This window comes from Protopterus annectens, chromosome 1.part0, assembly GCF_019279795.1.
Source record: "Protopterus annectens isolate FY-2018-M chromosome 1.part0, PAN1.0, whole genome shotgun sequence".
NCBI lineage: Eukaryota > Metazoa > Chordata > Ceratodontiformes > Protopteridae > Protopterus > Protopterus annectens.
The window spans coordinates 496,199,550-496,216,911 of NC_056725.1; the positions used below are offsets into that span (position 1 = coordinate 496,199,550).

General features: G+C 39.9%; 1 protein-coding gene across 5 annotated transcripts in view; it reads right to left on the reverse strand.

The window, feature by feature from the left end:
- Positions 1-17,362, reverse strand: part of CAPN11 (calpain 11) — a 1,381,576-nt gene that overhangs the window by 983,273 nt on the left and 380,941 nt on the right. For 4 of the 5 annotated variants that reach the window (XM_044060753.1, XM_044060742.1, XM_044060725.1 and 1 more), the window contains one exon: positions 6,140-6,396. In XM_044060753.1, coding sequence (XP_043916688.1) covers positions 6,140-6,388 — 249 coding nt within the window. In that variant the 5' untranslated portion in view covers positions 6,389-6,396. Of the gene's footprint in view, positions 1-6,139; positions 6,397-8,521; positions 8,545-17,362 lie in introns of those variants that run through there. The other variant, XM_044060762.1, reaches the window with a different exon arrangement.

Consider the following 17,362-nt stretch of genomic DNA (forward strand, 5'->3'; position numbering starts at 1 on the left):
ACTTATTCTTTGTTATTCTCCATTCTAACCATTCTTTACCTTTTCTTAACTGAACACAATTCTGCATTCCTGTTCTTCTCTGCTGCCAAAGTTCCTAGTCCAGTTGGAAGTATATAGTTTTTCCATGGGCTCATAATCATTCATTAGAGAGGTTTTAACTGTCAGCAATCTCCCATTAAATAATTCCAGGTTTTTACCATTATCTAACCAAATCCCTGTAATAACTCCTGTATGTTGTAGGCTCAGATAATAAGGAACAAACTGATCTACTTTGCCTCCTAACCCTCCATCTGTAAGAAGGTAAATCTCTTTATCTGCAGTGATTCTAAACATTTCTGTGAGTCTAGACCTCCCCACTCCTTGTGCATTACTAATTTATCCTAGGGTTTCCCTTAGAACATTACTGAGACAATAAGGCCATTAAAGCCATACTCACAAGCTGTAAATGTGGCATGTTTTGCTCTTTTTACAGGCTTATCAGTAAACTATAAGTGGATAATTTGGCCATTTTGTGAAAACACCTCAATTTTTCAAAAAAACCTTATGTCCATACTAATAGGGAGACTGCAAAATTTCTCCAATTAGGGACAAAACAACAAATAAAAAAGTTATACAGAAAAGCCACATAAAACCATAAAAAGGACCATGGCAAACCAAAGCCTTTACTGTATAATACTTTAAAACTATGATAAAGGAGGCCCGTGGGAAATATGCAAACATCCCCAAAAGTATATACAAGTGTTCCATCTAAATGGCTTCTAAATGCCCAATAACTTTTTACTTTTCACAAGTCTTCATTGTGTCGCTGAAACAAGAAAGCCATAAATATGGTCTTTTTTACTTGTTCTGAGCCATAGTTATCTGTTGTAGCCCCAGGATGTGCAGTAGCAAATTCTAACCAAACCCTGACCATGACTGGTTTAAGGGAGCTATTGGGAGTTTAGGGTTGGGGGTAGCAGATTTAAGTTTAGGAAGTGTTCAGGACTTTAGGTTTAGGAAGGGGAGGGGGATTTTAGGTTTCGGGAGTGATTAGGAGTTTAGGGTTAAGAAGGAACCAGGACTTTAGCGGTAGGGAGGGGAAAGGGAGTCTTAAGTTGGGGAGACTTGGTCTTGGGTTTAGGGAGTAATGGAGATTTTATGATTGGGATAAGGGTCCTGGATATGCTACACTGTCTAGTGGGTGGGTACAAAAGATAATTATTCCTTATTTCAGAAAATAAGAAAGAAAATGAAAGACAGACAGCCCAGGTCATGGGCAAGAAAAAAATGTCAGCTTAAAATAATTTATTCATTCTTTCATTCGGTGATTTATGAATGAAATAAGAATATTGTTCCATGAATAAAAAGTTGGACTAAATGCTGTTCGTTTAATTCAAAACATACTGTGAAGCAATATCCTAAAATTTAGTGCCTTATGTTTTCTTAAATGATAAGCTATACTTTTTAATGGGGGGACAGAAGAAAAATGGACGTCCATTTTGTGTGTATTAAACATAGGAAGCATCTGTACTGCTTTTACAGTTTGTGTTACTTAAACACATAAACAGACGCATTTAGGAAAGTATAATCTCTACCTTTATTTCGGTACATAGATAAAATTGCTACATTTACATTTTGCATAAACATACTAATCAGTCTCTACTGAAATTCTGAAACTTTACCTTCTGGTGGTCAAAACTGCATGACAACTACCCATAGGCTACTGAAATCCAATTACAAATTCCACTAAGCTGCCAATAATTAATGTGACATCCAGTTCAAGGAGCCTCAACACTGGCAGCATCATGGAAAACATCTAAGCACAGAGCACACGAGTAAAATTCCACACAACTTCCATTAAGAGCACAACACGAACATGCTCTATTTCCTGGAATGAACTACATAACTCTATCCAACAAAGATGTAATCCCTTATCATACACTTCAGAGCAATGTGTTTCAGTTTAAGACCTCTGACTCACTCACACTCAAAATAAATTTAAATCTCACGCACTCAAACACTTATGAGAAGCCTGACACAGATTTCCAGCTGTGTCCCCACTACAAAATGGTAAATGCTGCCACCAGAGTCAGACAAAGGGTGATCAATTATTAAAAATTAAATAGAAAAATAAATGATAGCTATGACCAGAAGCAGCCAGGCATTTGAGGTGACCTGGGGAGTATAAAACAGTTACAAACACACCCTAATCTCCAACAGCCAGGCATTTGAGGTGACCTGGGGAGTATAAAACAGTTACAAACACACCCTAATCTCCAAACAACACACTGATTGTCCAGCCACAATGCAAAAGTAATGACAAACATTTAATAAGTAAAATGATTACAAGAAGGCAAATTAATAATTTTCAATAAACACCAGAATTCAGCCACCAGAAATGTAAAATTAAACTGTACAACAGAAGTCCTTCATTTTAGAAAAATCTTTCTAAATAAGTAAACTTGCTTAATCTAACTAGAGAACACTGTCTCTGATCTAATCTAAAACATAACAGCAAGGCAAAGGCAGGCTTACAGTTTTTGGTGAGTCCTTTTTCCTGGATATCCACTGCACAGCATTGTAACGGACTTGAAAATTTTCTTTTTCCTGTCAATCATCTGTTCAGTCACCTGGCAACTAGCAACATTCTAATGACACCAACGACTGATCAGCTGATTCTCTACAGAGAGTTTGCACTTTAGAATCTCCCTCACAAACATGCAACATTTAAAAAAATGTACATGTTGGCATAAAATTCAAGTTAATCTGAGAATATACACAAATGTCCTGCCAGACATGCTAAAACAGATGACAGTGTTTTCATTTCCTTCACATTTCTTCCCCTTATGACTAGAGCATGATTTTCAAGTGACCCTTGAAAACCAATGCTCGAAAAAAAATAGGTTTACCTGGGAATATTAACCCACTGCTCTCCTAGACAATCATTCCACACTGGCATTATTAACCCCACTGCGATGTTGTATGGTCAATATGCTTGCAATCCTAGACTCCACCTCAGTAACATTTTGCTTACTCACCCTATTAAGCCATGTTAAATGGTTATGATCTGTGCGTACAGTTAATTTTCTCCCATAAAGATAGGGCTGCAGCTTTTGCAATGTCCACACTATGGCCAAACACTCTTTCTACATAGCCGCATAACACTCTTCTATAAGTTGGAGTCTACAGTTCAGATATACCACTGGGTGCTCTTCTTCTGTGGAAACTTGGCTAAGTAGAGCCCCCACACCATAATATGAAGCATCTGTCTGTACAATACATTCTTTACTGTAATCTGTGTTGGTTAACACAGGGGGTCCTCCCAAAATCTCCTTAAGTTTATGAAATGCCTGTTAATCTGTGGTCCACACTACCTTGTCTGGTTTATTCTTCCTAGTTAGGTCAGTAAGGGGTGCAGCTATGGTACTGTAATTGGGCACACATTTCTTATAGTATCCCGCTGTCCCTAGAAATGCTCTCACTCGTTTCTTAGTAAAAGGCACTGGCCACTCTTGAACAGTTTCCACCTTGACAGGATCTGACCTAATTTTACCACTTTCCATTCTGTGTCCTAAGTAAGTGACCTCTGCCATACCCACTTGACACTTGCTGGGTTTAATCCTGCCCTACTTAATCTACCCAAGACCTCCCTAACATGTTGGTCTGCAAATGCCTGTTGCAAAGTCTTCACTGTAGACTTTAACCTCTCAACAAGACAGGGCCACTCTCTGAAATGGCTCTTCAATAAAAGGCAAAGGCATTAACGGAGCTCAGCCTTGTCCCTTGCTTTACGAACCTTTTGGCACTGTTCACAAGTACTACAATATCGTATCACATCCCTTGCAATCCTAGGCCAATAGCAATTTTGCATAATACGACTCTTAGTACATCTTATGCCCATATGACTGAAGAAAGGAATGTAATGTGCTATGGCTAAAAGTGGCAGATGGCAAGCTCTAGGCACTAGCAACTGCCATATTACTTCACCTTGTAGCCCACCTCCAGGACTCCTCTCTCTATACCACAAATCACCTCCAGGATTCCTCTCCCTATACCACAAACCTTTGTTCCAGTATACAGACTCCCCTCTTCCTTGAGCCTCAGGCGCCTCCTTAGCCATCTCCCTCAAGCTTTGCAACATAGGATCTGTAAACTGAGCCTGTCTCACCTTTTCCTTCGTGACCTTCCCCAGCTCCTCTTCTGCAGGAAGCCTAGCCACTTCCGACAGCTGTGCCTCGCTGTCACTCTGGGTACCACCACTCACCTCTGTCCTCACAGTCATCATGTCCAAGGGAAAATCAGTACCCACAAACAGCTGTGGCTCACAATCAGACCAACTGCTACCAGATAGCATCTTCTCTGAAGCAGCCACCACGCCAGTCCCAGCTTCAGGTATGAGATCTTTCTGGGTCTCTCCCATGCTACAGGACCTACATACCTTTCTTCGAGCCTGACTGTGTGTCGCTGCAGGTATACAAGGTACTGCATCAAAGTCATTCCTTATCAGGACATCTGCAGGAATGTTCTCAAACACATCTACTTACTTTCTTCCTCTTCCACCCTCCCAGTCAAGATGAACCCTCACCACAGGTATTTGGAATGGGGTCCCTCCCAACGCTCTGACTGGAGTGGACTGCCCAAGCAAGCACTGCTCTTCTCTAACTACTGCAGACCTCACAATGCCAGGAAAATAGTGAGTGTTCCTCTTGTGCTCTTAAGGGAAATTGTGGAATTTTACTCTTGTGTGCTCTGTGCTCTTGTGTTTTCTGTGAAGCTCCCAAACTGGTGTCAGTGGTGAGAATTGAGGCTTCTTAATTACTGACCTGGGTTGGTGGGGGACATCAAATTACTGATGGCAGTCCCGTGGGATATTTACCAGACATCACAGACACAACTAGGAAAAAGTATGATCTATACCTTTACTTCAGTACATAGATAAAATTGCTACATTTACATTTTAAATTTAACAGTATTACTACGACTGCGGTGGTGGTGCTGCAGTAGCGTTGTCGCCTCACAGTAAGAGGTTGTCCTGTTCGATTCTCAGCTAGAGAGTCTTCTGTGTGGAGACATGCGTGAATGGGCGTACCTTCATTGAAGGTTGTGCGTCAGGGCTGGCAACTCGGCATGTAAAAATCCACTGCCAATCATTAGCGGACCAGAGTTCCACTGTGGCGACCCCTAACCGGGAAAAGCCGAAAGACACAACAACTATTACACCAGGTGCACTTTTTTGGTAGCTCATTTTGGAATCTTAAAACATCTGCAGCTTTCACTGAAATAGTAATGTTATCCAGTTTGCAATTATCATCATATCTGGATACCCATAGCAGGTTTCCCACTCTTACATCCAAGAATAATAGTCTCCAAAAGAACTGGCTCGATTACAGAGCACTGTGAGACATCACTGGTAACCCATACCTCATGTAGAATTTTTGTGCCTTTGTTAAGCTTAAGACACAAGGAGCAGTCAAATGAAATCTACATCATAAAAGGCCAGAATCCAGCATAATCCATATCTTATTCAGAGGACAGTGCAAATAAAGCTACTTCTTTCATTGTGAAGGAAACAACAAGCTAAAAAAATGTACATTATTGAAAGTCTGTTTTTTAATCTCTCTGTTTTTTCTACGTCTAAGAAAGAAATAAATGAATGAAGCAATTTGATGTGAATATTTGATTTAGAACAAAAACACAGGGTGTTGCAAAGTGTTTCATTTTGGAAAAAAAATGCTCTCTTAGATGTCTGTTACAAGGCATTTCCTTGCAAAGATTTCTTTTCAACTGTGATCATCTGATATTTTACCAGCTGAGGGACTGACGGTTTAAAAACTGCAAAACAAGATGTGCTCCGAGTACTTAATACCAAAGTTTTTTTAAGGGACTCTTACAGTTTGTAGAACGCCATCTGGCAAGGATTCAAAATAACGGACACAGCAGTTAAGGATTACTTTTTTGAAGCTGAAAGGATCTTCTAAAACAAGTTACACAGAACATAAAGCTAAAATTCTCAGTTCCCCTTTCCAACGACTCTGTGTGATACGACTTGCAATAAACATAACACAAATGCATTTTTTCAGATATGTCTGCAGTACTGCATCAGTCAAGAGACAATAAACAAACTCAAAAACAAGACAGAAAGAAACTGAAGCTTAATTACCGATGGTCGTTTCCAGCGGACACCTTGGGTTTTTGAAGAGTTTGGTGCTAACTCTTTGAATCCCAGAGATGTACCTACAGCAGGGAAGGTGGGGTCTTCAAAAAGTTGCCCACTCTCCACACACTCCTGTTTTAGTGTTTCATAATCCTGGTTCAGATATTTGAAGGATTTTTCATTTGTTCCTATGCCTTCTGCTTTAAGACGTTCCTTTTCCAGTCTTGCCGAGATTCCCCCAAAAGCTGTCATCATAATGTTAGCTAGAAGAAAGAAAACACCCAGGTTACTAATGGTTTATGACATTCTAAAAATATTTGGCACACTTAAAATTTACTAAAGTATACAACTGATTTAATTTCTGTTTATACTATCTCAATACAACTTCCTAAAAGGCACCTTCTTAATTGCCAAGATCATGAGTGCAGGAATTTCTAAAGTACTTAAAGCAGCATATGTGTCCGTGTTAAGAGACAGACAGACACCGAGATCACTGAAGCTGTTTGTTTACACACTGCTCTAAACTTACTTTTGTTAGCTGCTGGCTATGTTTCCTTTTACCCATTAAACAAGCTCCAGGAGGAGTAGGGGATAAAGTCCTGCCTGCAGCCCAGCAACCCACATTTTGATTATCTAGCTTGGATGCTGCTGGAGCTAGGTGAGGACAACTAAGGGTTTACTCAACCATCACCGAGGGCAGGATGCAGTTTTGTCAACTGTACAACTTTTGCTAGATGAAGAAACAGCACTGTAAGGGGCATGACACGCACATATTCTGGCCTACAAAGCAGCAGACACTATTGCATCTGAATTTCAGCATGTAAGGGAAAACACACAAACACACACACCCCACTGGCCAGTACTGCAGCCCTGTTTCAGCAGTGCATCCACTGGCCACCAAAGAGTTAGGGGTTGAAGCGACAAAGTAAACAAGAACTTTCCTCTTACTTGTTCGATGACTGCCCTATTATCTCCAAATTTGACCTCTCCCCTCATGAGGTCCTATGATGGTGGCAGGAGCGGGAAAGGAACAAGCCAGTGGAGTGGACAGGAGACTGAAATATTTTACTATTGAATGCTCACAGATAGCTACAGTTGCTGTTCATTACCCAATACATACTTATCTCCATTGTTCTTAGTAAGGTATACATCTCTTATCATCTCTAACTGTATAATAAATTTAAAAAAATTTTCCTCATACACCTCACGTTAACAGACTGAAGACTACTGCTGTAGTTCCTGTTACTATATTTTGCCTAACTAACATCTCATCAGCTTTCATACAGGACCTTCGTGACCAACAACTTTATAACCTCCTTGCAGACCGACTTTTGAGGCAGTGCACAGATTATTGCACATAAATCAAAATAAGATATTTGATAACACTTCAGGGTTTTGTATACGTAAAACCTTCATGTTAACTCTCCACATATCTTTCACTTCAAGTCAACCACAAAATTCGAGGCACAGCTATACTAAAGTTACTTGATACCTTCCCCATAGCCTCTACCAGAACATATTGCATGCACCAACTCGGCATCTTTAAGAAAAGTAAAACTAGCTATACGAGTGCGCGCACACATACACACACACACACACACACACACACACACACACACACACACACACAGAAACACAAAATGTATCTGGAATAGTCCATAGTCCAAAAGTAAAGTGGGCAGTTAGATTCACTGCCATAAAAGAAATCAAATAAGGCATACTCAACATCCTAGCAACTCCAGTAATACATTTGGTAAGTATATGACAATAAAGGCAGACATCTTAGCATGCTACATATGGAGAAAGACAACCTATTTATGTATCAGAACACTGATCAAGTGTGAAACTTGTAACACAACCAGGAAAGTGTGAAAGTGTGAAACCCATTACTTCATACTAAAAACGTTTTCTGCAGGAGCCAGCAACCCTGCAAACAGCAAAAAGTAGAGAACTGATATATACACATATAGAACTCAGATTACTGCAAGTTACAGAAGAGGGAATTCTTTGACACAATGCAGTTTTGGACTGAATATATATTTAACTGCTAACACACTTAAATGTTCACTTTCCTAAGCAGCAACTTACAGTCATCAAACATACAGCTGAAGAAAAAGCTATAACCTGTCTGGCACAAGCCAAAATTAGAGACAAAAAATAGGTTAATAAAATTACTGTTATGGCAGATATAATGTAGTCATCATGCATAAAGTTGTGACTAAAGCAGCAAGAGGTCAAAGCAGGACTCAGAAGTGTCCACATATGTACAGGAAAAATCAACTTGCTCACTTGCTGTGCAAGATACTACCTCCACAAAGTGTACTGCATAAACAAAATGAAACCTTAATCTGTGGATGACTTGTACTATTCACAAGGATAAGTGCCTACCAGGAGCGAGATGCAGGATTCACTGGTTTGCTTTGCATCTAACAGGATACCTTTCCCTCTCCTGGTGAGACTTTATAGTTAATCAGAAGAAGTTTTCCACACCCATTCTGTTTTTCTTTAGATATACCCAAATGCTGAATACTATAATTCTAAAAAAAGAAACAAAAAAATGAATAAATAGAGAAAAAAGCAACACTATTAAATACTATGAATGTAAACATTACAGTGGGAAATCCTGAAGCTTATCTTTATAGGGAAGAAACAAACTGGTATTTCATGGTCAATGATACCTGGTTTTCAGGACCATCATGTACTCCACAAACGTTTCCACCTTTGTTTTTGCCAGTCCAGTGAGCAGGTAGCAGCAGAATACCCCTGTTCATCGGGGGAAGTATTAAAGCCTGAGTGCAGTAAGTCCTTCAGTTACTAAATACCACAGGTTCATTGGGGAATACTTACTAGTATTTTAAAGTAACCTGTAAACATCAACAGGCAAGCATGAGAACATTTTTGATTAAACCTCAATTTGAAAATGAGGAATAACATGATTATAATACGAGACTTCAATTATCCAAAAACTGAATGAATAAACTGCTACTCCAGTAACAACTATGCCCAACTTATAACTGACTGTCACCAAGAACAACCTAAAACAGCTAATTAAGAGCTCAAGCAGGCGTACCAATATTTTTAAGACCGTGTTCACAATCTCAGGTCTCCACATTCCTCGAACACTACCTAAAACATCCCTGATGACTACAAAGGAGATAATGTCTACATGTAATAATTGTAATCGTGATTTCTGAAGGCCACTTTGTCACAAACTTGACATCATCACTTATGATTGTGTGGAATGGGGGCTGGGACTAGTTTCTAAGAACTGCACTACACAATCTTTTTAAATTATCTGGAGAAACAAAAGAAAACTTCACTCTGGTATTAGTGTTCCTGACACTGGAACAGATCATGTGAATCCTTAAATAACCATGTTACAAAAAACACTTAATACTACATAGGTTCAACTGAAAAAAAAAAGCAGGGATTCTGTAGCTTTCTGAAGCCTTCAGTACTGGGATTTTCTTTTAACAAACAGAGTACAGAACTGCTGCGTAGACCGGAAAATAATGAAAAGCTCCAAGGTTCATAGACACTTATCCTAGCCTTGGAATTTCTTGGGGGCTTCTATGGACGTGTCAGACATTATATGAGGGGTGCTACTGCCTAACCAAAATTTTTAAGTAATTAGGTTTCTCTTTGTATAAAATACAGTACTATTATTAACGAACAAGCTAAGTAAGTTAATGAACTAGTTCACTGCATACCTTTTTCATCTGTCTCTATATGTGTGTGTTGTGTGTGTGTGTGTGTGTATCACATATACATACATATACATATCTACATCTATCTGTATATCAAACATAGATATAAGTAAATACACACTAGACAAGCCATATCATTCCCATAACCACATGAACAAACTTGTGAAGAAAATGAAACCACTGGATCAAAAAACAACACGGACCCCAAGCAGCTCACTGTTGTCGTCCAAAACACGATAAAAGACCATAAAAAGTTAAAAAAGATGTTGCTTTATTATTAAGCCTTCAATTTTAAAATACACTTTTCGTCGAGTACACCTTACTCAACATCATCAGATAAAATCATGTGAACAGCCATTTCTAAATGAAAGCCCTTTATATAGGCTCCTAGATAGGTCACATGGATGTAATAGTAACATTGTTATTGGCTAGCTGTTTTTACAACCATATAATTGTGTCAAAATTAAAAATAACTTGTCACAGTGATATTTAAATTTAGGTTACAACTGTGACCCAAAAGTTTCAAGTTCCAATCGCAATTTTAAACCGCACTGAATAGTGCATGCCCTTCCCACTAAATCTAATATAAAAGAATTTTGTCGCTGCCAACGACATCAAGCAGTTGTTATCCTTTCTTATATTGAACATCTCGCTGAGGGTAGGTAATGATCTCAAACCCCATAACCATGCATAATACAGCATTTACTAGCTCCCCATATAGGTCCCACCACTGCTCTGCACTACAACAAATAAATTCGATAGAATTCCCACAACAACTAACCTATACCCAACTTGTCTTTACTCACCAACTAATATACCAGCCAAACAAAACCCCAGCCCTACAACAATTACTCCAACCATATACCAACACTCGGCAACTTCGACCCTCACAAAACGCTCCTTCAAGTATCCAAAAGCAACAACAAAGCCAGGGACGCCCTCTACTCCCACATTTCTAAACTTTGTAACTCAATCCCTCAACACATCATAAATGCTACCAACTTACACCAGTTCAAAACTCTGCTCAAAGACCACCTCACTAACAACTGGCTCTGCTCCTGCACCAAGCCAGGCTAATACCACATAAGCCCACATTAAATTTCATCCCCTAAATTCTATAGTCTCGATGTAGACCCCACTCCCACTTGTTAACACCACCTATCAGCTACCTACAATAAGAGTATATTTTGACAATTTCTTTTTTTTGTAAGGGTATACATATGTGCATATATTAAAGTATACTCAAATGATCAACTAAAGATAGACCCCTTCCCTCAAAAAAAAAAAAAAAAAAAAAAAAATGTTATATATATATATATATATATATATATATATACACACATACATAGATAAATATAATATGCCTTTACTATATTGTAATAACTTTCTCCTTTTCACTAAAGTGCCTATTGTATATTGTAGGTACTTTATTGTCTCTAGATATTTCTGTTAAATTCTATGTAAAACAGACACTGTACCTGTCAATGTTGTTCTTGTTTTATTGGAGCTTTTCTCCCTGGGCCTCCGCTAAAAATGGGCTCACACCCAAACGGACTATCCCGGTCAACAAATGTAAAATAAATAAATAAATAATTTAAGGTCATCCAACCCTCAAACAGCAGCCAGTGCAGAGATTTCTGATGAGGCATTACCTGCCTGGCATTGGTGAGGGGGTCCTACTTAATATCCTCTAACACTGTTACTGTCATTATGAGCTGACATCAACAAAGGTAAAGTTCCATAAAGGGTGGAGATCAATGCATGGAGCTCTATTTGAATGACACTACTGAGAATCAGATGCCTTCTACAGGTAATGATTCTCTTATGGTAAAATGCTAAACTGAAAACTGCTGACAATATCAAATCATTTAGCAGTACTGTTATGAAAACATAGCAGCACTGTATTCAGCTCTTCATTATCAAGTTTAATTCTAGGCTGCCTGTGACATTGGGCTACAAAACAAATTCAGTCTTATAACATCACAGCTGTTTCATAAAAATCAAACCAAGTAAAAAGGTCACACAGAAAAGCCACATAATAACTAACAATTGGCTTTGAGTATGGTGCCAACAAAGAGTGTACAGTATTTGTCAGTCTTGTAGATATGGTTGGCAATCCATGTTGCTTTGCCAGGGATGGTCTACGCCTGCCCTCTCTGGGATTTTGAATATTGGCTAAAACTGTGTTGAGCCTCATACTGCGTTTTCTTAGGCAATGTCAACCTGATAAACTTGCCCACATAGCTAACCCAGCCCAGAAAAATCTGAATGTGTTACTGCTCAATGCCAAGAGTCTGAACAAGGAACTCCACTCCCTGCAAGCTCCACTCACCCTGGAGAATACAGATGTCTGTGCAGTTAATTGAGACCTGGCTCAAAGCTGCAGAGAATACCCCAGCATTGCAAGACTGCAATGCCTTCCACAGATTTAGACCAACTACTGCACAGGAAAACAAATGCAATTCAATACTGGTCTGTCAGTGTGATGCTCCTGAACTTCTCCACGTCCAAATTACCACAGACAAAGTCTCCTGCTATATCCTTGCAAGTTATAGGTCCTCTTCTAAGACCCAGAAAAACTATGGTACATACTTAAATGTACTAGAGACGAGCCCCATTCAACATACCATCACACCCATGAGTGATTAACTATCCAAATATAAACTGGGAATCGTACACAATTGATAACATGCAGGCACAAACATTCCTGGGCTTTGCAAATGCAAAGGCCTTTAGCCAGTTACTATGTACACCAACAAGGGGTGACAAATCCTTGTCCTCAAACATGGCAAAATGTTGCCCCCTTCCTAGTATAATGTCCTCGCTAGAAAGGACAGACTATAAAGCTGTCTCATAAAGGTATATTCAGAGACACCAGCTAACCCAAGAACGTTTAGGAATTATTGTAGGGCAAACATCCAACTACAACAAGATACCCTGGCAAAACTTCAAGCCCCCACCCCCAAAACCCTGAGAACACAGCTAACTATATGTGCAATGATTTAATCATATTAACAGCTGCAGGCAGACAGTTGTACCTACTTGGAGCAACCACAGAATCAACTCAAAAAACAAGCTACTCTGGTGGAATCCCATCAACAGGTTGTATAACAAAAGGAGAAAATTCATGGCAAAAATTAGGAAATGCAATGCTCAGCAAGGTAAAAAAAAAATTCCCCATCAACCTAAACAAGCAACATATGGGGATAATAAAGTCAACCAACACCAAATATGAAGTAAAATAAGCCTCCCAAACCAAGGACAATAAACAAAGCTTTCTTAGGTTCATAGGTAGATAATAGACTATTGGCCCTAGGGCCTATATAAGCCTAGCCAAACGGTACCCTGGCTTTTGCCAACCAAGAAAATTATTTTCCTGTGCCCCTGTCAAGCAGAGCCACAGAAGTGATCCCCGGGGTTAATTTCCTATCTCCCATCCAATCATCAAGATTTTTATTGAAGAGTGCTAATGAGGAGCTTTGTTTGATATAGATAGGTAGTTTGTTCCAGAGTATGGGAAGTCTCTGGGACAGGAATCTATCCCTCCAGCATGTTCTGTTTATTGTGGTGACAAAGTTTAGGTCCCTAGAGCGTATAGCTCGGAGGGATTGGGATTTCTTTACATGGAGCATGTCAAACAGCTCTGGGTTTGACATAGCTTTGTATGTTGGGCAGAGATCGCCTCTGAGTAGGCGATATGCGACAGAGTAAAGCTGGAGTTTTTTGAGATGGTCTGCGTAGGGCATCTGTTTGAGGCTGGTAATCCTCTTTGTGAGGTATTTCTGTGGCCTTTCCAGTTGGTGTAGATGTCTTGTGAGGTACATACCAAAAGGAGCATTGTACTCTATAATGGGTCTAATGATGATGAATAGAGGGGAACAATGACCTCTTTTTTCCTGGATGAGAAACTTTTTGTGATGAGGTGTGCCACGTAGAAGGATTTCCTGACTACTGTGGCGATGTGATTATCAAAGAAGAGACTACTGTCCACCTGTGTCCCAAGGTCTCTTATCACACTTTCGGTGTTAAGTAGACTACCGCCTATGTGGTAGTTCATGGGTACAGAGTTTTTACCAAAAGGGATGACAATGCACTTTTTGGCATTGAGCTTGAGGCCATGGCTTTGACAACAGGCATCTGTCTCAGTGAGGCCCTTTTGTAGGATGTCCACATAGTTAGGAATTTTGATTATGGCTCCTAGTTTGTAGTCATCTGTGAACTTTGTTAGCCAAAGACCTTCTGTGTTAGCCTGTACTTCAGAGAAGTAGATACCAAACAGGAGAGGACCTAGGACTGAACCCTGTGGTACTCCACTTGTCACTGGTCTGAAGTTGGATTTAGAGTCTACTTTCACAGTGTGGGTTCTGTCAGTGAGCCAGTTGGCAACCCATCTTGTGACATAGGGATTTATACCTAGTTTAGTGAGTTTGTCTATAATTCCAGAGTGGGGGATGGTGTTGAAAGCCTTGGCGAGATCTAGATAGGCTGTGTGAACCACCTTACCCTCATCTACGGCTTTGGTGACCTCTTCAAAGAAGTCTATCAGGTTTAGGAGACATGATCTGCCTTTTACAAACCCAAACTGGGTAGGGTCCAGAGTTTGGAGATTACCAATGTCATTGCTTATATAAGTTCATGATGACACGCTCCATAGCCTTGCAGACCAGGTTCGTCAGGCTAATGGGGCAGCAGTTCCCGGAGTCCATGTTGGCTCCCCTTTGTGGAGTGGGATAACTGCTGCTGTGTGCCATTCAGTGGGCACAAAGCCTGAGGTGAGGCTATGATTGAACATGGTACTTTGGTGGGGTGCCAGTTCGTTCTGTAGTTCATGTAGAATGCAGCCTGGGATGTTGTCAGGTCCCATGGATGCTGTGTTCTTGGCTTTGGAGTGTGTGTTTTTTACCTGTGCAGCCGTGATTACAGGTACTTTGCATTCTTCCGGTATAGAGACGGGCCCTTTAGGGGATGACAGAGGGGTAAAGTTAGCACTGAACCTATCTGCCAGGATGTTGGCAATATCAGTTGGTTCTGTGTATTTAGTGCCATTGTGCTGTAACTCAGAGCAGATCTGAGTGTTGCCATTGAGATTCTTGACATAGCTATAGAATGATTTGTGGTTGTCTTTAGAATCAGTGGCAATTTTGTATTCATAACTAGCTTTGGAGGATTTTATAAGGGATCTCAGCTTCTTACTGAGGCTGACCACGGAGTTCCTCCAATCATGGGATTTTACTCTTTTTTGCAACAGTTTCTTTCTTCTGTTGTAAAGTTTGTTTATAGCAGAGGACCACCAGATTGGCTTCCTTTTTTTTGGAGGATAGCATTTTGGTTCTGTTAGGGATTGCACGATCCATGCACTTGTGTAAGTGCTATGTTCTTCAACTATGTTTGTAACCTCAAAAGCAATACACAGCAATTTATCACATTAACTGTACATTGTGTGACGCCCCTGCACTGGCCCAGTAATCAAGGAGCCTCAATCCTCACCACTGGCAACAACGGGGAATCTACATACTGGGAGGATGACAAGTACACACAGTAAAGTACAATTTCCCTTAAGAGCACACAGAGATAACAGTCAGTCTGGGGCTGGTTTCTCCCTCTTTCTCCAGATCCCCAGTAAGACATCACCGGCACAGCTATAGAGTTGAGTCCTTAGCCAGGGTTCCAAGCCAAGTCCTCCCAACACTCTTTCTGTCCAACCAGTGCTTCATGTCCCTGCCCAAGTAGCTGACACGCACCCACACACTTTGAGATTTGATTTATACACAGACATACCTGGGAAAGGCTGGCACAGGTTTACTAGCTATGCTAGCTTCTGCCCAGACTATAAGGTAATTATCACTGCCACCAGAACCCATTATCAGTTACTTTTAAGACCCTTAACAAAGGGTGTCAACTCCTACTGTGTAATGTTACTATTAATCCAAATGGTAATCTGACCAAGACTTGCAAGGCTATTTAGGAGTCACCTGTACAGTGTCACCAAATACACAAGGAAGAACTCAAAGAACTTAAATATGTCTCACAAATATCAGCCACAAAGCCAGGTTTAAATATATTTGACAATAAATGATAAAATAACAATGCAATACTCAGTAAATCAACACAGTAACTTCAGAGTTCAAAATCAAAGGAAATACTTTAAAACAACATTGTAGGACAGTCTAAGATAAATACAGACAACATCTAAACTAATCTTTACTACATTCCTATCTACATCTAAAAGAAATACTACACCCTAAATCTTACTTACAGCAAGGCAAGTGCAGATGATGGTGATGATGATTGGATGTTCTTGCTAGGTCCAAGGCAAAATACAAAATGCCCAGTCTCTCTCTGAGAAAGTTCTTAAATTAATATCAGATATTACTGCTAGGTTAGCTTGGACATCACTTTTTGTCACCTAACTTCAGTTCCCATGCTAAAACAGAATTTAACATCTCTGTGTGAAAAATACATATCTCGCAGATGTAGGCAAATCTTGGAAGTCGTAAAACAATAAAATACTTTTATATTTTAAACCTAGCAATTACTTCTCTTTCAAGACAGTAAAAAACTTATAGCTCTAGACATTGTGTCTGCTTGCATTGAAACAGAGAACTTTTATAGCACAATCATACGGCAATTTAATTTCAACTTCTCTTTTTAAAATTTTGCAACTTAACCCTTTTATGTTCTAGTTTCTATTTATTGTTAAACATACATTTGCACAGGTATATAGTCTATATACATTTCTGTTCCAAGTTAGCAGGGCATGCTGTGGTTACATTTTAGCTCAGTACATAACATACAGTTCTGTATAAATCAAATCAATATTCATAGATGATGTAGAATTATTTATAAAATTCCGGATAGCCGGGCTGGCAATATTTCCCTATATCACACCCCCCCCCCCAAAAAAAAAAACCCTTGAAAAACGTTGCTTGAGAGGACTGAGCCTATCTTGGAATACCATACCCCATTCTTTGTCTTGAGAGCCCATCTGCGTTAGCACTGCTAACCCCATTGCCGTGCTGCACTGTCATATCATATGCTTGCTACCTTAGTAACTTGGCATTTTGCTGTCTGCCTCGATGTAGCCATGTTAATGCATTGTGGTCTAACTACAGTGAATTTCCTTCCATATAAATAAGGTTGAAGTTTCTGCAGTGCCCACAATATGGTTAGGCATTCCTTTTCTAAAGTTGCAAAGCATTCCCCCCTGGGCTGGAGCCTACGACTGAGATATATCACTGGGTGCTCTTCTCCCTCTGAAGAAATTTGGCCAAGTACAGCCCCCACCCCATGGTTCAAAGCATCCACCTGCACAACAAATTTTTTGCTGTAATCTGGACTGGCTAACACAGGAGGTCCTCCCAAAGCTCCTTTAAGCTTCTGGAATGCCTGCTTCCATGCTGAGGTCCACACTACCTTATCTGGCTTGTTTTTCCATGTCAGGTCTGTGAGGGGAGCAGGTATGGTACTATAATTGGGGACAAACTTTTTGTAGTACCCTGCTGTCCCCAAGAATGCCCTCACC